The following is a 26328-nucleotide window of genomic DNA, read 5'->3' on the forward strand; positions in this document are numbered from 1 at the left end:
TTCCTCCTCTCTGATTTGGATGCTTTTTCTTTCCTTTTTTTGCCCAGCTGCTCTAGTTACAACTTCTAGCACAATGTTTATTAGCAGTAGTGACAGTGGGCATCCTTGTCTTGTCCCTGATCTTAGAGGGAAAGCTTCCAGTCTCTCACTGTTGAGTACTATGTTAGCTGTGAGTTTTTTTAATACATGCCCTTTATCATGTTGAGGAAGTTTCCTTTGATTTCTACCTTTCAAAGTGTTGTTAACAAGAACAGTTGCTGGATTTTGTCAGATGCCTTTTCTGAGTCAATCAAGATGATCATGTGGTTTTCCTTTTCGATTTGTTGATATATGGTGTATTACATTAATTGGTTTTGTTGTTTTGAACTCCCCTGCATACCTGGAATAAAACCCACTTGGTCATGGTGTATAATTCTTTTAATGTGCTATTGGATTTGATTTGCAAGTATTATGCTGAGGATTTTTGCATCTATGTTCATTAGAGAAATTGGTTTCTCTTGGTAGCTTGCTTTTCTTGTAGTATCTTTATGAGGCTTTGGTATTAGTGTGATGTTGTCTTCATAGAATGAGTTAGGTAGTATTCCCTCTTCAATTTTTTGGAAGAGTTTGAGCAGGGTTGATATTACTTCTTCTTGGAATGCTTTCTGAAATCCACCTCTGAAGCCATCTGGTCCTAGACTTTTCTTTGTTGGTAAGTTTTTGATGACTGATTCTCTCTTTACTTGTGATTGGTTTGTTGAGGTCTTCTGTTTCTTCTCAATTCAGTATAGTTTACTTCTTTTTTGTGAATTGCCCCTTTTATTAATATTTAGTGTCCTTTGTCTCTTACACCATTTTTGCATTTAAAGTCTGTTTTGTCTGATATTAGTATAGCTACCCCCAGCTTTTTTTTGGTTACTGCTTGCATGGGATATCTTTTTCCATCTGTATCTTTGGGTCTAAAGTGAGTCTTTTGCAAACAGCATATAGATGGATCATATTTTTTTAATCCATTCTGCCAGTCTGTGTTTTTTGATTGGGGAATTTAATCCATTAACATTCAATGTTATTACTGTAAAGGAAGTACTCAACCATTTTTATCCTTTGGTTTTTATTTGTCAGATCTATTTTTTCTCTCTTTTTATCCTTTTAATTATCCTTTTTAATAATCTTCATTCTTATACTCTCCTACAAGCCTCATTCTCCTGTATTTTCTATTACAGGTGGCAGAACTTCTAGTATTTCTTGTAGGGCAGGCCACTCATTAATGAACTCTCTCAGCTTCTGTTTAAAATATTCATACTCCCTCGTTTTTTGGAGGACAGCTTTGCTAGACAGAATTCTAGAGAATTCTGGTTGAATTTATTTATGAGATTTGTTTGGACATCTTTGATTGGTTCCAAATTCTGTGTCTCTTCTGACTTTTAATTTGTTCCTTTGACTGGACTATATCTTCCTGTGTTTTAGTGTGCCTTCTAATTTTTTGCTGGTATCTGATTATCTTGATGGGTATGTTCTGAAGGTCGGTTTCTCTCTTGTCTAAGATTTAATTGTTGCTTGGGTTTGTATTAGGGCTCTGCTTGGCAGTTGGATTGTCAGTATTTCCCAGCCAAAATAGGACCAGGTATCCCTGCAGCGTGTATAGAACAGCTCCAATGGGCCAGGGATAGGGTCTGGAAAGACTCCAGAAAGCCCTTCTCTTTTCCTCTGCATTTTATGGCCTGCCCAGTAGATGGCACTCTTTGGCTACCTGTTTCACCTCTGGAGCCCTTGAAACAGTGGCACCCATCAGCATCTGACCAGCTAGAGCTAAAACTGGGATCTCAGTGTTGGACTGTGTACCTCTCTGAACTTGGGACAGAGGACTCCCACATCACCCAGACAAGGAACATGCTGCCTGCTGGCTCTTTCCTCGAGAGTGGGGGATGGGTGGCAGGAGCCACAGCTGGAATTACAGTCTCTGCCCACGTTTTCTCAGACTCACAGCCCTGCACTAACCTGGGTGTTGAAATGTCCCCCCTGGTCCCCCCTAACAACTGATTCAGACAGTTTCTGCCTGGCTACTTCCTGCTTTGGGGAAAGAGGTAGCTGCTGCTCCCTCCCTAATCCTCCATTGTGGAAGCTCCTTCTTGGGACCCCTTTGTATTCAGGCACTCCTCCCTGGAATGTTCTGCCCTGAGTCTCTAGGGACTTGGCTGTCTGTATCTGGATATATGTGGGGATCTATCTCACTGTTGTGAGAGGTTTTTTGGTCTGTGTCCCCAGGGGGAGGTCTCTGCCTCTGCACTCAGAACTGGGTGGGACCGAGTGAGGGTGAGGGAAGAGGACTGGCCAGTCTTCCTACCTGATACTTTTCCCTTTCAATTCAGCATTTGTGGGATCCTTCTCTAGTCTTTACCTTCCTCCAGAATTCTAAGCATGTGAGATTTGTCCTTTTTCTTTGCTGAATCTCTGGGGAGGGATTTTCCATGAATATCTTAGGTTGCCATGTTGATGACATCTCTCTTCAGATAAATTTTTGTTTTGGAGGGCTCTCCTGTGATTAGTAGCAGTCCTAGCTTCTGGTCAGTAGATGCCAGTAGTACTTCCCAGCTGTGACAACCAAAAATGTCTTTGGATAAGGCCATATGGGTCCTAGAAGGCAAAATTGCCACTGGTTAAGTACCATTGGTTTAATGGGAAAGAAGACAATGCAGACTATTCAGTGTTATGATAGCAGGTGCCAGGCTGCTGTAGGAATACAGAGGAAGGGCACCCTGCTTGGGAGTGAACAATCTACTATGAATCAGCCTTAATGTTGATGTAAGAGCTGGGAGATGGCTGGGCACAACCAGATCATGAACTCAAGTGCCAGGTCAAAAAAAATTTTTTTTTCCCAGGAGAGTTACAGTTTTATAGTTATTTAGAAAGAACCCAACAGTAAAAATTTCTTAATCCAGTAAAACACTTTCCACTAGAAATGCAATTCTGTACACAATTGTTTGGGTACTTCACCTCCCCAATGGTTTCAGTGTCTCCTTGACGGGGAGCCCATGTCCAGCCCTACCTCAGGACTTTTAGAACCAAATTCCCCCAACCCCAAGGCCATCAGTCGTCTTTTGTCTCCAAACAGTTAAAACCATGGGTGTTAACATTTTCCCATTTAAAAGTCATATTCTTTTCATGCTGTGTGGAAATTGTGGGACAAATGGCAGTCACTTTGGTTGCACGGAGTCCCATCTGCCCTTGCTTGGATGGAAAGCAAGGGTGGGTAGGCCCTTAACCACATGGCTTGGACTGCGGGGAAGGATGGAATGTGGAGGACAAGGACAGAGGAGCCGGATACAGCTTTGCAAGGAGAGCAGAATGAACCTGAACAAACACCATCAAGTCTGAAGGTCTGTGTGAATGTAAGCTGAAAAAGGCTGCTGTCCGCTCCCTCAGGGTCCCACCATATGGGCCAGGCATGGCTTTCCCTCACTGGCAGCATTCAAAGCCCCAAGGAGCCCACGTCCTGAGTTGGTCCATAGGGTTAAATCAGGCCATCTGTCTGGGAGGACTGTTGGGCCAGGAAGGGCCGAAGGTGCAGTCCTGTGTCCAGGGATGGAGAGTCGACTCAGGGTCTGGATCATGGGACAAGTGGGCCTGATAGAGTCGCGTGGGGGCACCTGGGTCCCAGAGCTAACCCCAGAATTTATGTTATCCAGTAGCCTGGGGCCTCAGGCTTCCTGCCACTCTCCCTCCATGTGGGTAGAAATTCTGCCAGGCTGCATGAGGTAGACTCAGGACCCCAGTGGACTTGAGAGACTGCAGAATGAAATCCTGGAAAGGTGCAGGTCACAAGACTGAAGCCTGCTGGACATGCACAAGAGGTGGCTATGGGTGGCACTAGCCACTCACCACCACTTGATGCCTTTCTTGCAAGGGCTGACATCAGGGCAGCCAAGACCTCACCAAGTAAAAGTGGTTTCATCCCTCATCTGTCACTGGTGCTGAGCGATGAACAGATTATGGTAACTGAAAAAGCAGCCCACCCTGCCACGAGATCTTGATCCAAAGATTCTGTGGACCAGAAAGGCCTTTTGCCACACGTGGGCTTCATCGCTTGGGAGATGCTGAATAAGGAATGGGCCACAGGCATGGGCTCTCCCATGAAGGCTTCCATCAGTGAAACTCTGGTGTTCATTAATGCTTGAATCTCGACTGATGGCTTTTCCACGCTCAATGCTTCCTTCGTGTGTAGTGTAAACTATGTGAAGGTTTCCCCACACTCCTTGCTTTCATGTGGCTTCTCTCCAGTGTGTTTTCTGATATTTTAGGAGACTTGAATTGCAGTTGAAGGCTTTCCTGCATTCACCACATGTAAAGGGCTTTTCTGTGGTGTGGATTCTCTGATATTTGGTGACATTGGAACTATGCCTCAATGTTTTTACACACTGAGCACACTTAAAGGGCTTTTTTTTTTCTGGTGTGAACTTGCTGATGTCATATATGTCTGTCTTGTGCTGAACGATTCATCTGCAATTGTGTCTTAGAGTTTCTTTCTCTGAAAAGGAATGAACATGGGAATCCCCTCAATATCATCTTTGAAGGGAACTCCAGCGCGTCATAGAGATGCCCCTCGTCTTCTGGGCTCAGGGCTGGCCCTTGACTATCCTTTCTGGCCAAAGTAGACCTTCTGTTTGGCTTTTTCCTTTCTGACACTTTCTGGATAATGTCCAGCTGCACATCTCCTTCTTCCTTTTGAGTCTGAGTCTTCTTTTTCTTGCCCAGAGGCTTTTCCATCTTGCTGTGCTCCCAGGAAGGAGGACAGGGCCATGTGGAAACCAGTAAGGACTCTGGGTCCTCAGCTTCTCTCTTCAGGGGAAGGCCAAGGACAAAGCTCTCATATCTTAGGAACGTTTATCCTTGTAAATCCATTTCTTTGGAAATTTCTTGCTTTGACAGAACTCTTCATTTTGTGTTTGTAATTGAAGCTCTTGAACTGAAAATCTGAAACAGAAAGAAAGTGCCACCACTCCCATTGCTGCCTTCTCTGGAGAGCTTGGCTTCCTACCACTGCGTGACTGTGGAACAAGGGGGAGGCAGCCACAATCTGCAGCAGGGCCACCTCGACCCTCTGTCTGGGAGAGATGGCTGCCCAGTAGGAATTCAATAAGTACCTTGCCAGGAGTAACGGAATGAGGCCCTCTTGTTAGGAGGCGCAGAATGTGCCCTGAGCCTGGTGGAGGATAACCAGGAGCGCAGGGGGTGGCGGGTGCTCCCTTCACCATTGCCCCAGCTGCATGCTGGCTTAACCCACATGGTGCTGCCTAGGCAGGGGGAGGGCATGGGCCACCAATGGTTCCGTGGCTACCCCTAGCAGGGCAGCCCAGCACTGAGGTAGGGACACACTGCACTGGCTGTAAACTCCTGGCTGCCCCCAGGACAGAGTTTGGACATGATTTGATTGGCATTCCTGGACACAGGACAAAGGGGCAAAGAAGGATAAAAGGTTCAATTTGCAGAGATTAAATCACAAATGGCAATACCAAACAATATAATAATAATAAAAAGGATACTTCTAGAAACAGTCCTTTTAGAATTTAAAGAATCAAATAGATCAAGAAGATTTGAATAATGTAAGCAACAAGTAATTGAGAAGAATTATATGTCAAACTTTATACCACAGAGACTACATTCTATTGTATCAGTGTAACATTTACAAAAACTGATGATGGACTTAGCCACAAAGAATAAAATTAAAGTATAGATCATGTTGTCTAACCAAAGCCAAACAAAACTAGAGATCTCAAAGTGAAAGATCCAGCCATGTCAGAGTAACTTAACCAGATTTGTCCTCCTGCCATAGCAAGCAAAAAAAATTGACAAAATACATGAAACAGCTGCTTTCATACATTGGACAACAGCAGGCAGGATTGTGATCCCATCCCAGCTATCTATACCAGATAAGGAGGTTGAACCCAAGCAGAGCACAGTGGTCTTGCCGAGCTGAGGAGCCAGGTCAGAATTCAAGAAGGTTGTGATGGCTGGGTTTTGCACTATAGAATGTTAGAGAGTAATGCATAGAAAGAGCTCCACAGGTCTCTGCATAGGGGTCCTCTTTAGCTGATAACCTGACTGCATTTGTGTAAGGTGGAACTCAAGGGCAGGCAAAGAACTACTTGTTGGTAATTGGCTAGGATAGAGACACCTCATAGAACTCCTCTGGGGCATTCAGTAAAGAATTCTGAGAGCTATGTATGAGGCTAAACTAGCCCTAGAGTAAAGGCTACTCTAGACACACCTAACAGAGCTCAAAAATCCTTTAAACAAGCCTCAAAAGGATCAAGGAAGTAAGTAAATCATCTATGCTAAAACCAAACTACACTATAAAGGAGGACAGACAGTTCTAGACAATAATATTCACCATCCACCAAAATTTCAACAGGAAGAAGGAAAATGTGACCCATAAACAGGAGAGAAATCCACCAATAGAAATAAACTTAATGACAGAAAATGAAATACGCAGATAAGGACTTTAGAATTCTTGTATGTTCAAGGTTTTAAAGGAAAATGTAAAGCAATAATATATTATGTAATATCTAATATTAAATAAGTAATAATATATAATATAGTATAAAATACATCGATATAATGTAAATATAAAAAAAGAACCTAATGAAGTTTCTAGAGATGAAAAATACCATATATTAAGTGAACAATCCATTGACTGGCCCTAACCACAGATTAGATATTGCAAAATACACTAACATGTAAACTTGAAATTAGCAACAGAAAGTATTCAAGAAGTAAAGGGAGAACTGAAAAAGAAAAAAAGTTTCAGTGACTTGTGTGACAATAAAAAATATAATTGGAGAATCAGAAGAATGTGTGGACATAGAAAAATATTCAAAGAAATGATGGCTGAAACCAAATTTGATTTTTTAAAAAGGTAGATCCATGAATCCAAGAATAACAATAAACCCAGTTCAGGATAGGTACACTGAAAAGCACACACTTAAGTATACCATATCAGATTACTGAAAATCATTAATAAAGGAAATCTTAAAAGCAACCAGAGGAGGAAAAAACATTCAGGGGAACAGAGAAAAGTGACCATGGACTTCTCATCAGAAACTCAGAAGCTAGAAACATTGAACATCTTTAAAGTGCTTAAGGAAAACTTTCAACCTACAATACCATGTGCAAAGAAAATATCCTTCAAAAATAAAGACATTTTAAGACTTACAAAAGCTTAGAGAATTCATCACTAGTAGACTTACACTGCAAGAAATTAAAATTAAAGGACGTTCTTCAGACTAAAGGAAAATTATTCTAGGTAGAAAGTCTGAGCTACACAAAGAGTGCTGCATATGGTGAATATGTGAACAAATATATAATTTTTTTCTCATTTTAAAATATCTTTAAAAGGTATTTGACTTTAAAGCAATAAAATAATGTTTTGTGGTGTTTAACACATAGAAGTAAAATGCATGGCAATAACGCAAAAGATGGAAGAATCAAAATGGAGGTATACTTACATAATATATAAGAATTCTACAAATAATATGTGTTGTGGTATAATATTTTTTGACGGTAGACTGCTCTAAGCTAAAGGTGCATATTGTAAACCTTAGTGCAGAATTTGTTTCAGTGTTTTGGGGTGGGCCCTGAGGATTTGTATTTCTAACAAATTCCAAGGAGGTGCTAATGTTGCTGGTCCAAGGACAACACTTTAAGAACCACTGATCTAGAGCAACACTAAAAAATGAAAAAAAATATAGCTAATAGGTTCAAAGTGGTGGAAGAAGGGGATCTGAAAAATATACAGTCCAAAAAATGTGACAAATAGAAAACAGAGGGGATGAGGCTAGATATGAACCCAACCATAAAGACTACATTACATTTAAATGGTCAAAAAACTCCAGTGGAAAGGCAAGAGATTATAAAACTGAATTAATATTGGCACAAAGGAAACAGAGACCAATGGAATAGCACTGATAGCTCAGAAATAAGCCCACATACCTATGACTAGTTGATTTTTGAAGACTCTGCAACAAATAGTGCTGGGAAAACTGGTAATCCACATGCAAAAGAATAAAGGTGAAACCCTACCTAAAATTTGTACCGTATATAAAAATTAACTCAAAATGGATCAGTGACATAAGAACTAAAACTATAAAACTTGACTAGACATTTCTCCAGAGTTAAACAACCAATAAGCAAATGAAAACTGCTCAACATCGTTGGCTATTAGGGAAATGCAAATCAAAACCATGAGATACCTCCTGAATGCCTCTTTGTTGCTCAGATGTGGCCCTCTCTCTCTGGCTAAGCCAACTTGAAAGGTGAAATCACTGCCCTCCCCCCTACGTGGGATCAGACACCCAGGGGAGTGAATCTCCCTGGCAACGTGGAATATGACTCCCGGGGAGGAATGTAGACCCGGCATCGTGGGACGGAGAACATCTTCTTGACCAGAAGGGGGATGTGAAAGGAAATGAAATAAGCTTCAGTGGCAGAGAGATTCCAAAACGAGCCGAGAGGTCACTCTGGTGGGCACTCTTACGCACACTTTAGACAACCCTTTTTAGGTTCTAAAGAATTGGGGTAGCTGGTGGTGGATACCTGAAACTATCAAACTACAATCCAGAACCCATGAACCTTGAAGACAGTTGTATAAAAATGTAGCTTATGAGGGGTGACAATGGGATTGGGAAAGCCATAAGGACCACACTCCACTTTGTCTAGTTTATGGATGGATGAGTAGAAAAATAGGGGAAGGAAACAAACAGACAAAGGTACCCAATGTTCTTTTTTACTTCAATTGCTCTTTTTCACTCTAATTATTATTCTTGTTATTTTTGTGTGTGTGCTAATGAAGGTGTCAGGGATTGATTTAGGTGATGAATGTACAACTATGTAATGGTACTGTAAACAATTGAAAGTACGATTTGTTTTGTATGACTGCGTGGTATGTGAATATATCTCAATAAAATGATTAAAAAAAAACATGAGATAACACTTCATAATAGAATGGCTATTATATTTTTAAAAATTGAAAATAAGTGTTAGCAAGGATGTGGAGAAATTGGAAACCTTGTGCATTGTTGGTGGGAATGCAAAATGGTGTAGTCACTATGGAAACAGTTTTGTGGTTCCTCAAAAGTTAATTACCATAAGAATTGGCCATCCCATTTCTAGGTATATACCCTAAAGAATTGAAAGCAGGGACTTCAACAGATATTTGTATACCAGTATTCATAGCAGCATTATTCACAATAGCCAAAAGATAGAAGCAACCCAAGGGCCCATCAACAGATGAATGGTTAAACAAAATATATACACTGGGATATTATTTAACCATAAAAAGGAAAGAAGTTCTTATACATGCTACAAGATGGATGAACCATGAAGGCACCATGTTAAGTGAAATAAGTGACAGAAAAGGACAGATTCGTATGATTTCACTTATAGGAAATAACTAGAATATGCAAGTTCCTAGAGACAGAAAGTAAATTACAGGTTATGGGCATGGGGTAGGCCATGGTGAATCAGGAGTCAGTGCTTTAATGAGTGCAGAGTTTCTGTGTTCAGTTTTGGTAATGGATGTGACGATGGAAGCACAATATTGTTAATGTAATTAATGCCAATGAATTGTATGCTTGTAAGTGGTTAAAATGGGAAATTTTATGTTGTATATACAATTAAAAAAAAAAAGTGAAATATACAAAAAATGCACACTACATATAATACATGAGTTAAAAGTAAAAGATGGCAAAAGGTATACGTTTAAACACTAATAAGCTAGAGTGGCTAATCCAAGTAGACATAAGGACAAAGAATAATAGAGTTAAAGAGAGACATTTCATACTGATAAAAGGATTAATCCATCAAGAAAACAATTTAAAATGTGTATGCATCTAACAACAGTGTTTCAAAAACTGACAGAATTGAAAGAAGAAATAGAGAATTCCACAATCATAACTGGAAGTTTCATCACCTATCTCTTACTAATATAACAATGAGAACAAAACCAAAAACACAGGATATAGAAGACTTGAATAACACTATCAACCAACTGACCAATTTGATGGGAGAATAACTATTCTTTTCAAAGTTACTAGAAACTTTCACCAAAATTGAACACAGGCTGGGCCATTTATAAAACAAGTCAAGAAGGATTGTATTCTCTCAACACAAAAGATTTAGAAATCAATAACAAAAAAGAAATCTGGCAGTTCCCCCAATATTTGGAAATTAAATATGCTTCAAAATAACGTTTGGGTCCTAGAAGAAATCAAGGGAAATGAGAAAATGTTTTTAACTTGGTGATAAGGAGAATGTATCAAAAAATGTCAACTGCAGCTAAAGCAGTCATTAGAAGGATTTTTTTTTTTAAGTTTAAAATCTTATGTTAGGAAACAAAGAAAAAGTATAAAACAACAATCCAACCTTCTGCCTTAAGAAACTGGTAAAAAGAAGAGCAAATTAAACCCAACATAAGCAGAGAAAGTCAAATAATGTAAAAGTAGAAATAGGTGAAATTGTTTAAAAGTTGCCTTTTTGAAAAAAATAATAAGGTTGATAAACTTATCTAGACTGGTTAAGAGAGAAAACAAATTGGACAGATTCCTTAGAAATCACAAATTATAAAAACTAAAATAAGATGAAATAGAATTCTTTTTCTTTTTTTTTTTTTTTTTTTTTTTTTTTTTTCCTGTAAAGAGTTAATTTATCTGTGGAAAATCATAGCTTATGTTATAATAATAGGGAGTACACAATTCCTCCTACAATGATACTGGGTTCTCATACATATATGGAACAAATAGCTAAGTGGCAGGAACACATACATACTCAAAAAGACAAACTCGTCAGTGTTCAGAGAACATCCACATGCAAAATTGATGCTGCTGTCCTAATTATGCAATTTTTTTTTCTGGCTTTACAAGGTTTCCTATTCCAGTGAACACTTAACAAAACTTTCACAGGGTTTCTCTCCTGCATGAACTCTGTGAGGTATGACTTCTGACTACAAGCATTCCCACTTTCATTAGGGGTATATAAAATAAAATAAACATAAGACTTTGTATACTTAAGACCACAAAATATTGCTGAGAGAAAGAAGAAAAAAGGGAAACATTTATCAAATTTGTAGATCAGCAAATTCAGTATTATTAAGACAAAATTTTTCCTAAATTGATCTCTATAGATCAGCACAACCCAATTATAATCCCAGGAGACTGTTTTTTGGTAGAAAAACACAAGTTGAGTCTAAAATCAACATGAGCACGTTAGGGTGGTCACTGCCTAGACATCCCCAAAGTTTGGAAAAGTGATTAAACTAGAGGAAGGGGTAGCAACAGACCAAAAACAACAACAAATAATATTGGAAATGCAAAGTACCTAGAATATTCAAAACATCCAAAACCAAGCTCCTGATCTCCCCACTGACCCCGAACTCCACACCTGTTTCTCCTTACCGTCCTATTTTCAACAAATTTAAATTCTATTCTTCCAGTTACCCACACCAGAAACCTTGCAAATCATCCTTGACTTATATCTATTACACCCTTTTCTTTCAAAAAATCTCTCTTACTCTGCCTTGAAAATATGTCTAAATTCAGACTACATTTCACCACCCACTGCTACTGATCTAAGCCACCATCATCCCTCCCTTGGATTATTACAGTAGCCTTCTAACAAGTCTTCCTCCTGCATTTTGTACCCTCTAAGTCAATTTCTAACACAACAGCTGAAGTGATACTAGTAAAACATGTTAGATCTATATCATTCCTCTACTCAGAATTCTCCAGTGACTCCCAACTCCATAAAAGTAAAAGCCAAAGAGTATATTTGATTTATTTGGTTTTCTGTTTGCTGTCGAACTAAAATATCTGTTCCATGAGTTAGAGATTTTTTTAAACTGTTTTTATCCCAGTATCTAGAACTGTTAGAACTGTGTGTGGCATACAGCAAGTATTTAATAAATACTTACTGAAAACAACTAATACATAGAAAGACCTAAATCACAAAATTTAAGATGGTTGACCATATGCTAAATATAAAATTTAGTGGTGTCTGTGTTCAGTAGTTTCAGAGTAAGTTCTACTCTGAAACAGAGAAAGTCATGGAAGTGACAATCACAAGTATCAGGAAAGTGGTTAATTCTGATTAGAGGAAAGGGCATATAGGGACTTCAGGAATGCTGACAAAATTCTTTGTTTTTTTTTTTTTTTTTTTTTTTTTTAGAATGAAATTTTTTTCCTACTTTTTCGGTTTGTATATTATGTTAAATAATTTTTTTTAAATTAAAAAAATCAGTCATTTTCTTTTACCAGGTATAATAAGCTAGAAATAGAAATGGGGGTTGGGTGGGAATCTTAATCACAACAAACCCCACAAAACATTAGGAATAAATGGACAAAAATTTTGGGTCCTACATGAAGAAAGCAGTCAAGTGCCATTTAAACATAAATGCCAAGATCATCTTAGATAAGAAGTTTTTATCATTTGTCAGTACTGCCCAGATGGATATATAAATTAAATGCAGTCCCTATGAACCAAATCATGTTTTAACTGAGTCTAATGATTTTAGGTTAATACTGAGGAATAAAGGATGGGTACCTGGCCCAGCCCAGCATCCTACGTCTCTGGAAAAGCTTAAGTTCAGAAACATGAGCTGGGGGAACTAAACTGCAAGGATAAGAGTGTTGGAGCCTGAATCATCACTACGACAAGGCAAAATCACAAAGCAAAGCTGGCATTATGGAAAGGAGTAATTTTGAGGGAGTATCAGAAATTGGTTTGCTCAAAAGGAGAGTGGAAGTGCAGAGGTGAGAGAGGACCGAGCAATTAGTTGTTCCAGATCCTGGGATCTTCCCAGTTCTCATGAGGCCCAACTATACTTTGTTTCGGTGGGATCTTTCAATAACCAATTCCCTTTTTACTTAAGCTGGTTTAAGAAAGTTTGTTCCTAGCGACCAAACACAGTTTGATTTTACCTTAAACTGATACTAGGAAGCAGGGTTGCAGCCAACCTACCTTTGGAGAAAAGTAGAACTGGTTGTGAAGTCAAGCCAGAAAGGGGCAATGAGCACCCATTGTCGGACGGAAGCCAACAGTCCAGACTCTGCAAGGAAACCAGATTCCTTCAACTCAGACATCCTGAGTCCAAGGAGAAGGCTTTGGGCCCTTGGTAGCCCAATATAAAGACAAAGGAGATTGTTGATCATACCACATGGTCTTGGGTATAGTGCATTAAGTACGTGTTTAGATTGTGCTGTTAGAAGCAGATATAGAAATCTCATTGATCATTTAACTCTGTTAAAACGACCTGCCTATATCCAGCTTCTGATATTGAAGTACAATTGCTGAATTCTCTGCCAGTCAGTTAATGCTGTAAGTGGGAAAGCCTGTGATCCTGGCTGGAATTAGTATGTTTTGGAAGAGAAGGAATTAGGGAAGCTGGACCCCTAGATCCCCTCTACGGCACTTACCACAGTCCTTTACAAGGGTGCTCTGGAATGAGGATTCGGCTGCAGCCAGATGGCAGCCAAATTGGGAAGAAAAATTCCCTGCTGCTGAGCCTTCCAGCTTACTCTCAAGCCTTTAAGAATTACACAGTATATCAGGCAGTTTCTCGAGTGGTCACATGCTATTATCTCTGACATTACCTTTTTTGAAATTAAGCTTTGTTTTTTGTAATCATACTGGGCACACAATTTGTGTCCTTTTTATTGACTGTTAAATAAAAATAGTATTCCTAATATAAGTATTTCCTGTTTCCTGTGATTGTTATTTATTGACTGTATAATCTTAGTTTTTTGTTTTGTTTTGATTTACCAAATTTAATAAAGCACATACAAGACTTTCTAGATGAACTGGTCACTCAATGCTTCACAGAAAGATCATAGAAAATATGGACACACATGCTCCTAACACAGACCTCCGTTTTTCTAGTTCCCAATTTTTAAACTTTTATTTTGAAAAAATTTCAGACTTAGTGAAAAGTTTCAAAAACAATAGAAACAATTTCCATATACTCCTCACCTAGATTTCCCAAATCCAAATATTAACATTTTACCATTTTGCTATCATTTGTTCTCTCTCATACATACACAGACACACACACAGACATACACACACACTCTCCATTTCTCATTCATACATCATTTTTTCTGAAATGTTTGAGAGCAAGTTGCAGACATGATGCCCTTTTACCTCTAAATACTCCGTGTGCATTTCCTGGAAACAAGGATATTCTTACAGGACAACTATTAAAATCAGAAAATTAATATTGACATAATACTATTATTTAATCTACAGACCTTATTCAGATGTCACCACTGTCCAACCAATGGCCTTTATACACACACACATATGTGTGTATATGTCTGTGTACACATATGTGTACATATATGTGTATATGTGTGTATATATATGTATAAATTTTTTTTTAATCTTTCAGAACCAATCCAGGAGCATATGTTGAATTTAGTAATATGTCTCTTTTATCTCTTTCAGTTTGGAAAAGTTCTTTAGCCTCTCATTGTTACCATGACATTTTTGAAAAGTACTGTTTTTTATTTTGTAAAATATACAGTTTGTGTTGTTTCTTCATGATTAGATTTGGATGATTCATTTTTTGCATCAATACTATAGAAGAGATGTGTCCTTGATGCATATTTCAGGAGGCATATGATGTTAATTTGTCCCATTACTAGTGAATAATAACTTTGATCACTTTGTTAAATTGATGCCTGCCAGGTGTTTCCACTGTAATTAGTAAGTATTTGTGGAGAGATTCTGGATACTTTGTAAATATCCTTTTTCTCATCAATCTTTCAGTTACAGTTTTAGCATCAGGTGATTCCTGCCTGAAACAGTTACTAATACAATGATTGCTAAATACATCATTCCTTCTACATCTAACAGATGGCATGCTATGATAAGGAAGAGCTTTTCTTCTGCCACATTTGTGTATATATGTATGTATATATATTAGTAAATTACTCATGAAATTGATAATGACTTTTAAGCCATGTTGTCTATAAGAATGAAATGAATGAGAATGAAAGGAAGCCCACTAAAATTCTTCATGAATTATAGGGTCAGAGGAAAAAGAAACAAGCTCGGTGAACTGGGTTTCTATGCTTGCTTAATCCTGCATGAAGGTTGCTTACACCAAGGATAAGAGCCTTGGTATAGTCTCAAATAGGAGAGTCCTTTCCCATATAGCTTAGGCTGCCTAGAAGCACAATAGAAAAAAGAAAACCTACCACTCTACAGACCCTAAGGCAGTCAGGTCAGCCAAGGTCTTCACTCCACTGCCAAAAGAAATCAGCCCACTAAGGCGCTTTAAAACTTGGTTGTAATTTTCGACATGTTGACAATCCAGAAGGTGGAGTATAATTTTCCCTCCTCTTGAATATGGACCAGTGTTCATGACTTGCTTTTAATGAACTGAGTTCAGTAAAAGTGATGCTTTCATTTTTTCCAAGGCTAGGTCATAAAAGGCAATACAGCTTCTGCCTGGCTCTGTCTCTCTCACGGGATGCTCACCCTGGGGACTCAGCCACCATGCCGTGAGGAAGCCAAGCAGCCACATGGGAAGGTGGTTTTGGACATAGGTCCCAGCCAGTTGTCAGCATCCATGGCCAAACATATGAGTGAGCAAGCCCTCAGATGATTCCAGTCCCTGGCCTTCAGGCCACCTCAGATGATGTTATAAGGAACAGAGGCAAGAGGTCCCCCAAGGCCTGCCCAAATTGCAAATTTGTTAATATAATAAATGTTATTTTAAGCCACTAAACTTTGGGATGGCTTAAGCCAGAACATCCACTCACAAATGGCATGGGATAGGTCAGGCATACCGTGTATCACCATCCCCAGATGATGGGTCTTGCAGCACCCTCAGAGTATGTTTGTGTGTGTGTAGAGGGCGGGCTGGGCTGGGTGCACTCGCCTAAGTCCTCAGATGTCCTGCAGCATACAATTTACCTGAGCCAGAGGCCAGGACATGAAGCTCTCTTCCTAGATGTTTTCCTTTCCCCCCTCTTCTTCTACTTTGTTTATAACATATTCTTTAAAGATCAAAGAGGTTCTGGCTTAAGCTATTAAGAGAACAGAGCAGAATGTGGAGCAGGAGCCCTAGGCAGAAATAGAGCTTTTGTCTGGAATTTTCTTCATAGCCATCTCTCTTAGAGGACCAGGTGATTGTGTGGGATATAGGGAATCTAAGCTCCTGCTCAATCCTAATCAATAATAGTGCAGTATATAGTGCAGTCACCAAGTTTTCACACTAGCACAAAATTCAGAAAATGGGTTTCTTACATGTAGGAAAGGGGCATTATCCCAGGCAACCAAATATAATACAAATACCCTCTCAAACCATTTAATTTCTCTTACCATTGAATTCAAATTTACTAGAGAAACAACTCTAACCCTAGTTGTTTCTCCTGCTCAGAAAGTAACGTACCGAATTGGAACAGAGTTTATCCTGTGTGTTATTTTGCACTATAAGTTAATGATCTGCTTAAGAAGGGCTTATGGACTATAAAATTGAGAGAGACATCCTGTAACAGTGACTTTGATAACTTAGAGGTTTAAGAACTCACAGGTAGTTTTAAAACTCCTTAGTTCATAATGAGAGAAAGGCTCATCCAAAAAAATATATTTGGTGTTCCAGTCAGCTTAAAGCTACTACTAACACCACTTACCCATAGGCTAGAGTCATAGAGTAAATTGTCTGTTAAGAAGGAACCTCCCTGTGGGTTGAATTTGCATAGTAAGATGCACAGCAAATCGTTTTCACTAAAATACAAATCTATAATGTGGTATTTTGTTAGGTAATGTAGTATTGTAAGTTCAATATTTTCAGAAGCCAAAATAGAATTGGTTTAGTAACAGTTTGATTTTAAAAGCATTAGGCATATTTTATCTGACATAGAAATCATTCATGTTTGATGATTCTGTACTTAAAAAAAAAAAACAAAAACAGCAGAGTATTATTTGGTTTCAAATTACCAGTAAAATATATATGGCTCAAATGTAGGAAGTGTCCATTTGCCAAGAGCCCACTTACTATTGATACATAATGAGCTGTTAGTGATGAAAAGGTCATTTTATTTCTGACTTGTGATAAGTAAATTCAGTCATTTATTTATTTGTATAGAGCTTAACTGAGGTGCTTTCCAATTTCTCTTACGGTGTAGTTCACATTGAAATTGATAATATTTATACCAAACACTGGGGCAACTGTGTAGGCCACTTTTGCCTCTGGCCCCTGGAGGATCCGGCTGCCCTGAGACTGATGGGGGCCTTGTCTCCACACACCTATTCTCATTTCTGGCAGACAGGTTGGAAAGTGGTGCAGCTGTTTTACAATAAAACTTTTCACATCGTCTCCTGATCCTCACAAGACTAAGGAGTTATGGCACAGTTAATAATTAACTGATAGAAGAGGAAGCTGCCTACATGTAGAAAGTTGGAAAGATTTTCCTAGGGCCACACAGATGTTAAAGATTTTCACAGGGAATTGTGGCTCCTCACCCAGTGTTCTCACCTGTCCTACACTGTACACTGCCTTGTCTGCTATGCTAGACATATTTGTAGATACTTGTGAGAGAGTCAGAATGAAAACTAAAGCAATGGGAGACTCTGGGAGGCAGAGATGTGAGTGTTTAAACATGGCCCCTGAGGTGAAAGGGGCCCACCTGCACATCACCAGACTTCCACATCTGACGTCAAATCCTCTGTCGCCTTAAATCTTGCCTCCAGAAACAGACTAGACTGCTCTCCTCTTGCTTGCTAAGCAAAGACTTGTACTGGCTAAGTTCACTCATCATGTCTTCTCTTGGGGAAGCCCTTTTCTCCTAACATTCTCAAGAGGACTCCTCTTTTCCCATAGTACTCAAGTACTGTACCCAAGAACTTGCTTTTATTTTATTTTTATTAATCAATTTTTTAACTTTTCTGTCTTTTCACCAGATAGAAGGCATTTCCCAAAACCAAAGGATCTTATGTGGAACACCAACTCCATGGAACTTAATAAATCTGAGAGGACAGGTAGACAGAGAAAAACAGATAGTTATAAAGTAATACTGGATTAAATAAGCTAAACTTATTTCTTTGTTGCAAGATCTTCTCAGAATATTTAATATTCTAATGTGTTTTTCTGTACTTCTCAAACTTGGCCACACACACATTTTCTCTGGAAGATTTAGAACTAGCAGAACATGTTGAAAAGTTGAACCAGGAAGAGCGCTCCCTCAGGAGAAAGATTATCTAAGGGCCATAGTGCGACACCACTTCCCATCCACTAGGATGGCTGTTATTTAAAAAATAGAAAATAAGTGTTGGCAAGGATGTGGAGAAGGTGGAACCCACAGGCATTGCTGGTGGGAATGCAAAATGGTGTAGTCACTGTGGAAAACATTTGTGTGGTTCCTCAAAAAGTTGACTGAATTATATGACTCGGCAATCCCAACCCTAGGTATATCCCCCCACAAAAAGTGAAAGACTGGTCTCAGACAGATACTTGTACACCAGTGTTCATAGCAGCATTATTCACAATAGCCAGAAGGTAGAAGCAACCCAAGTGTCCATTGACACATGAAAGGATAAACAAAATGTGGCCTATCACCTTGGAGATATTGTGAGTTTGGTTCCAGATCCCTGCAATAAAATGAGTATCACAATAAAGCAAGTCACATGAACTTCTTTTTGGTTTCCCAGTGCATGTAAAAGTTATGTTTACACTAAGTATTATAGTCTATTAAGTATACAGTAGCATATGTCTAAAAAAACAATGTGCATACCTTAATTAAAATGTGACAAAGAGACACGAAGTGAGCACATACTGTTGGAAAAATGGCACTGATAGACTTGCTTGATGCAGGGTTGCCACAAACCTTTAATTTGTAAAAAACACAGTTATCTGTGAAGCACAACAAAGTGAAGTGCAATAAACCAAGGCATGTCTGTACACATGCAATGGAATATTATTTAGCTGTAAAAAAGAAATGAAGTTCTGATACAGGTGACAATATGGATGGACCTTGAAAACGTTATTGCAAGTGAAATAAGCCAGATAAAAAAAGACAAATATTGCATAATCTTACTTCTATGACATATCTAGAATAAGCAAATTTATAGAGACAGAAAGTAGATTAGAGGCTACCAGGACCTGGGAGGAGGGGGAACGGGGTGCTATTGCCTAATGGGTACAGTGGTCCTCTTTTGGGTGATGAAACAGTTTTGTTAGTGGATGGTGGGGATGGTATAGCACAACAGTGTCAATGTAATTAATGCCACTGAATGTTATACTTAATGGCTGATATGGCAACTTCTATGTTAATCTATGTTTCATATATCTGTGTGTATATATATATAATTTTTTTTAAACTGAAAAGAAAAAAAGATTATAGCAGGGACTTATGGTTTCCACTCCAACACGTAAAGAGTTTGGAAGTTATCACTCCCATCTTCATAACAAGAAAAAGCTGAACAAACTGAAAATAAATGATTTTTCTTAAATCCTTCAGAGAATTGAGGTCACCCTGAAATCTGGAGAGACAGGCAAATACAGAGAATCACAGTTGAGGTCAGCTTATTGGGTGCAACCAAGATGTCCTTCAATAAGTGACTGGATAAACAAACTTCGGCATGTGCATAAAATATAATATTATTTAGTGATTTAAAGAAATGAGCTATCAAACCAAAAAAGAGAGGAATCTGAAATGCATATTGCTAAGTGAATGAAGCCAGTCTAAAAAGGCTACAAACTATATGATTCTAACTATATGACATACTGGAAAAGGCAAAGAAGATCAGTGAGTGGCAGAAGTTCGGGGGACAATGAATGAGGGATTTTTGAGGGCAGTGAAACTATTCTGTATGACAGTGTGATGGTGGATACACGACATAATGCATTTGTCAAAACCCACAGAACTGTACAACACAAAGAGCTTACCCTATTGTAAATTATGGTAGTTAATAAGAACGTATCATTATTGGTTCATTAATTGAAACAAATATACCAAGTACTGATGCAAGATGTTAGGAGAAACTGTGTGTGGGGGGTGAGGGGGTGGACATATGGGAACTCTGTACTCTGCTCAATTTTTCTGTGACTCTAAAACTCTTCTAAAAATAAGTATTAATTTAAAAAAGATTACATGAGGGCTTTTCATTTTATCTACTTTATTTATTTATTTAAAGTAGAGCTTGGTGCCTCAAGCTCATATGTATTTGTTGAGTAAATAATGATGGGTGAATGAATAAACGAATGAATGAATGACACTGGTGACAGATCCAGTGCACAGTGCTTGCACTGGGCTAGGCTGGATGGAACAGTCAATGTGCTCAGCCAGTCTTGAAGAGGACACATTCAGAGACTGGCTGTTCCATCTGGCCAGCACCCATTCCTCTGCCTCAGCCCTGTACCAGCCCACACCTTGGGGGTCAGAACACCCCCTGCTGCAGACTACTCCAAGACTATTTGATTTCACACTTCCTGAAAATCGCTGTTGCTCTTTATTTTCAGGGTAACTTTACTACTGGAAAAAACTGTCTAGAGAAATTAAATTGTTCTAGCCTATCCACTTTTTTACACTACTCCTAATAAGGTAAAAACTTCGCATTCTGAAAAATCATGAGCTAAAAATTACAGGACTTATGGGGAACTTTGTAACCTGAGCAATAACAAAAACAGTAACAAATCCTCAATTTCCACTGGTGTTTGGAGAGTCAGTCAGTCCATCCTTTGAAGCCTTAAACTTTCAGGTTTGTGTTTCTTCCTCTGAGATATAGATCCTTGAAATCAATCATTCTCATAGAAACCATTTTCATCAATATTAAAAATGTGATCTGGGTGTGGCCTTCCTCATTAACCAATGCTGTTTTCTAAACACATGATGAAATATCTTCACAGCTTTTTCATCTGTACTTGTAGCTTCCCCAGATGGCTTAAAATAGTGAGAAGTGTGGTGGGTCTTGAAGCCCTAAACCAACCATCCCTTGCACTAAAAAGAAGCACTTCAAAGGATTTTAATCTTTTTTTCTTAAGGTTCCTATATTGCTAAGACTTTCTTTAGATGTGAGAAATTCTCCCCCTGGCCACTTTAATACATTAATTAACATTCTGGGAAAAATCATGTTTGAACTAAGTGACTTCCAGGTTGTCCTGAATCATTCCTCTATTTGCCAGTTGAATATGAGCTAATTCACATTACACAATCTTGCAGCAGAACAGCCTACGTTTCATAGTAAGATAACTTAAGCATGTCTTTTATTTAGGGAAGGGTTAAAATACGTTTTAATTTTTTTTACCTTTCGGGGTTTCATTTTCTGCCTCTGTAACAGAAGTAAGGCTTTGGTTCACTTTGATGTTTCTTCAGTGGTCTCCATGATCTACGGAAAATAATTAAGAATTGAAATGCTTTATCCACCTCAGTTTTTCTTTATATGCACAAAAGAGTTGTGTCAGCTTCTGAGAGCACAAAAGAGTTGTATCAGCATCCCTTATGAAATCTCAAATAAAATTAAATCCCCCACCCCAGCTTCTTCTCACTGCCCGTTTTCTCTGATGTTACCCACAGTTCTAATAAGCCTGGTGACCTATTTTTTAAGATATTACAAATTAGTAAGGGGTACGTGAGGGAAAGAGACTGCTAAAGTCACTCGAACAGCAATGACAATTAACAAATGATATTTGAAAAAAATATCAAACACAAGCACAAGGGCTAAAAAACTCTAAACTAAAAACCAGACCCACCTAGGCTTAAATCCTTGTTCTACTGCTTCAGAAGTGTGACCTTGATCCTAACTTCTCTGCTCAGTTTCTTCATTGTAGAGGGAGAGTTATATCACCTTCCTCACAATAGTTGGTCTTTTGTAGATTCTATAACTTAGCTAATTGAGGTTTATGCATGTTGTAGAATGTATCAGTACTTTGTTCCTTTTGATAGTTGAATATACTATTCCACTGTATGGATATACCACATTTTGATTATCCATCGGCCAGTTGATGGACATAAGGGTTGTTTCCACTTTTTTGGCTATTATGAATAAGGCTGCTATGAACATTTACTTTCAAGTCTTTATAGAGACATATATTTTCATTTATTTTGGGTGGATTCTAGTCAGAATTGCCGGGTCATATGGTAAAATTTATGTTAAACTTTTTAAGAAACTGCCAAATTATTTTCCAAAGTGGCTGCACCATTTTATGTTACCACCAGCAATGTATTCCTGTTTTCCCACGTCCCTCACCAATACTTATTATGGTCTTTTTGATTATAGCTCTTCTAGTGGGTGCTAAGAGCTATCTCATTGTGATATTAATTTGCATTTTCCTAATGGCTATGATATCTTTTCAAGTTTGTATTAGCCATTTATATATTTTCTTTGGCAAACTGTATTCATATCTTTTGCCCATTCTAAAATTAGGTTGTCATCTTATTGAGTTGAAAGTTCTTTATATATTCTGGATACATGTCCTTTATCAGATATAAGATTTGCAAAGAGCTTCTCCCAGTTTATGCCTTTTCTTTTCATTTTCATGGTGTCTTTTGCAGTACAAAAGTTTTAAATTTTGATCAAGTCCAATTTATAAATTTTTTCTTCTATTGATCATGCTTTTTGAATCATATCTAAAAATCTTTGCCTAGCTCAATGTCATGAAGACTTTCTCCTATATTTTTTTGTATTTTTTTAATTAAATTAAGTTTTATTGAAATATATTCACATACCATACAATCATCCATGGTGTATAATCAGCTGTTCACAGTATGATCATATAGTTATGCATTCATCACCACAATCTATTTCTGAACATTTTCCTATATTTTCTTTTAAATGTTTTATGTTTCCAGCTAAATGTAGATCCATTTTGAGTTAATTTTTGTGTGTGGCAAGGGTCTAAATTCATCTTTTTGCACACGGCTACCCAACTATCCCAGCACCATTTATTTTTAAAGACTATCCTTATTATTGTCTGTCTTTTTAAAAATAGCCATCCCTCAGGGTGTGAAATGATATCTCATTGTGGTTTTGATTCACAATTCCCTGATGGGCAATGATGTTGAGCATCTTTTCAAGTGCCTGTTGGCCATTTGTTTATCTTTCTTTGGAGAACTGTCTATTCATATCATCTATTTTTAAAATGGGTTATTTGTCTTTTTACTATTGATTTGTAAGAGTTCTTTATGTATTCTACATACAAGTCCTCTATCAGGTATATGATTTGAAAGGTTTTTTTTTTTTTTTCCATTCTGTAGGTTGTCTTTCACTTTATTAATGGTGTCCTTTGAAGCACAAAAGTTTAGAATTTTGATGCATTCAGTTTATCTCTTTTTTGTTTTGTTGCTTATGCTTTTTGGTGTTATATCTGAGACCACTGCCTGATCCCAGTTCTTGAAGACTTATATTTTCTTCAAAGAGTTTAATAGTTTAAAGCTCTATACATTTAGTTTTTTTTTTATCCATTTTGAGGTAATTTTTGAATATGGTGTGAGGTAGGGGTTCAACTTCATTTTTTTCCATGTATATATCCAATTGTTTCAGTATCATTTATTTTTTAACATAATATTTTTTATTCATTTTTTTGAGATATATTCACATACCATGCAGTCATACAAAGCGTACATTCAGTGTTCATAGTACCATTATATAGTTGTGCATTCATCACCAAAATTAATTTTTGAACATTTTTATTACCACACACACAAAAATAATAAGAATAAAAGTTAAAGTGAAAAAGAACAATTAAAGTGAAAAAGAACACTGGGTGCCTTTTTTTTTTCCCCCATTTTCCTACTCATCCATCCATACACTGGACAAAGGGGAGTGTGGTCCATATGGCTTTCCCAATCACATTGTTGCCCCTCATAAGCTACATTTTTACACAATCGTCTTCAAGATTCATGGGTTCTGGGTTGTAGTTTGATAGTTTCAGGTATTTATTGCTTGCTATTCCAATTCATTAGAACCTAAAAAGGGTTGTCTATATTGTGCATAAGAGTGCCCACCAGAGTGGCCTCTCGGCTCCTTTTGGAATCTCTCTGCCACTGAAGCTTATTTCATTTCCTTTCACATCCCCCTTTTGGTCAATAAGATGTTCTCCCTCCCACGATGCTGGATCTACATTCCTCCACAGGAGTCATATTCCATGTTGCCAGGGAGATTCACTCCCCTGGGTGTCAGATCCCACATGGTGGGGGAGGGCAGTGATTTCACCTGCCAAGTTGGCTTAGCTAGAGAGAGAGGGTCACACCTGAGCAACAAAGAGGCATTCGGGAGGAGGCTCTTAGGCACAAATATAGGCAGACCTAGCCTCTCCTTTGCAGCAACAGTCTCCTCAAGGGCAAGTCCCATGGTAGAGGGCTCAACCCATCAAACCACCAGTCCCCTATGTCTGTGAGCATATCAGCAACCACTGAGGTGGGGAAGCCCAACACCCCTGCAATTTCCACCAGCTCCGCAAAGGGGCTCTGCATATTTTTTTTTTTTACATTAACTTTTTTTAATTAACTATATAAAAAATTTTTTTAAATACAATAAAAAAACATTTCAAACAAACCATAACATAACAAGGGAGTAAGAAAAGGACCACTAACCTAAAATAACTACTTTACTTCCAACATGTTCCTACTCTACCCCATGAAAATAACCTAATGTAGCAACATTTCTGTGAATTTGCTCCTACCATACCCATCAGAAATTAACAGACCATAGTCATTCCTGGGCACTCCCAGAACGTTAAATTTACCCACGATAGCTTATCTGTTCTTATTGGGTTATCGTTCCCCCTTCATTAATTGCTATCACGTTCCCCTACATTCTACATTATAAACCATTTATTTTACATTTTTCAATGTTCACATTAGTGGTAGCATATAATATTTCTCTTTTTGTGCCTGGCTTATTTCTTCAGCATTATGTCTTCAAGGTTCATCCATGTTGTCATATGTTTCATGACATCATTCCTTCTTACTTCTCTATAGTATTCCATCGTGTGTATATACCACATTTTATTTATCCACTTATCTGTTAAAGGACATTTGAGTTATTTCCATCTCTTGGCAATTGTGAATAATGCTGCTATGAACATTGGCGTGCAGATATCTGTTCGTGTCACTGCTTTCAGATCTTCCAAGTATATACTGAGAAGTGCAATCACTGGATTGAAGGGTAACTCTATATCTAGTTTTCTAAGGAACTGCAAGACTGACTTCCAGAGTGGCTGAACCATTATACAGTCCCACCAACAATGAATAAAAGTTCCAATTTCTCCACATCCTCTCCAGCATTTGTAGTTTCCTGTTTGTTTAATGGCAGCCATTCTAATTGGTGCAAGCTGGTATCTTGTTGTGGTCTTAATTTGCATCTATCTAATAGCTAGTAAAGCTGAACATCTTTTCATGTGTTTCTTAGCCATTTGTAGTTCCTCCTCAGAGAACTGTCTTTTCACATCTTTTGCCCATTTTATAATTGGGCTGTCTGTACTCTTGACATTGAGTTGTAGGATTTCTTTACATATGCAAGATATCAGTCTTTTGTCAGGTACATGGTTTCCAAAAATTTTTTCCCATTGAGTTGGCTGCCTCTTTGACTTTTTGACAAATTCCTTTGAGGTACAGAAACTTCTGAGCTTGAGGAGTTCCCATTTATTTATTTTTTCTTTTGTTACTTCTGCTTTGGGTGTAAGGTCTAGGAAGTGGCTGCCTAAACAAGGTCTTGAAGATGTTTCCCCATATTATCTTCTAGGATTTTTATGGTACTGTCTTTATATTGAGATCTTCGATCCACTTTGAGTTAATTTTTGTGTAGGGTGTGAGGTAGGGGTCCTCTTTCATTCTTTTAGATATGGATATCCAACTCTCCCAGCCCCATTTGTTGAAAAGTCAGTACCATTTATTGAAGTCTGTTTTCCTCCACTGAATTGTCTTGATACCCTTGTGTGCCAGTTTGAATGTATTATGTCCCCCAAACTCTATTATCTTTGATGTAATCTTGTGTGGGCAGACCTATCAGTGTTAATTAGATTGAAATTCTTTGAGTGTTTCCATATAGATGCACCTCACCCAACTGTGGGTGATGACTCTGATTGGATAATTTCCATGGAGGTGTTGGTCTGCCCATTGGGTGGGTCTGAATTAAATTACTGGTGCACTATATAAGATCAGACAGAAGGAGCAAGCTTGCTACAGCCAAGAGGGACACTTTGAAGAAAGCACAGGAGCTGCAGATGAGAGACAGTTTGAAAACAGCCATTGAAAGCAGACTCTTGCTCTGGAGAAGCTGAGAGGGGACAAATATCCCAAGTACAACTAAGAGTGACATTTTTGAGGAACTGCAGCCTAGAGAGGAATATCCTGGGAGAAA

The 26328-nt window shown here is 38.2% G+C and overlaps 1 protein-coding gene across 1 annotated transcript in view; it reads right to left on the reverse strand.

Annotated features, from left to right (window-relative positions):
* Positions 1–2568: 2568 nt before the first annotated feature.
* NRG4 (neuregulin 4) overlaps positions 2569–26328 on the reverse strand; it is a 202523-nt gene continuing 178763 nt past the window's right edge. The window contains exons 7-8 of the mRNA XM_037833316.1: positions 21274–21354; positions 2569–2613 (exon numbers count right to left, since the gene is read on the reverse strand). Of these exons, the coding sequence (XP_037689244.1) occupies positions 21338–21354 (17 nt within the window). The 3' untranslated portion in view covers positions 2569–2613; positions 21274–21337. The remainder of the gene's footprint in view (positions 2614–21273; positions 21355–26328) is intronic.

Source organism: Choloepus didactylus, chromosome 4 (assembly GCF_015220235.1).
Source record: "Choloepus didactylus isolate mChoDid1 chromosome 4, mChoDid1.pri, whole genome shotgun sequence".
Taxonomy (NCBI): Eukaryota; Metazoa; Chordata; class Mammalia; order Pilosa; family Megalonychidae; genus Choloepus; species Choloepus didactylus.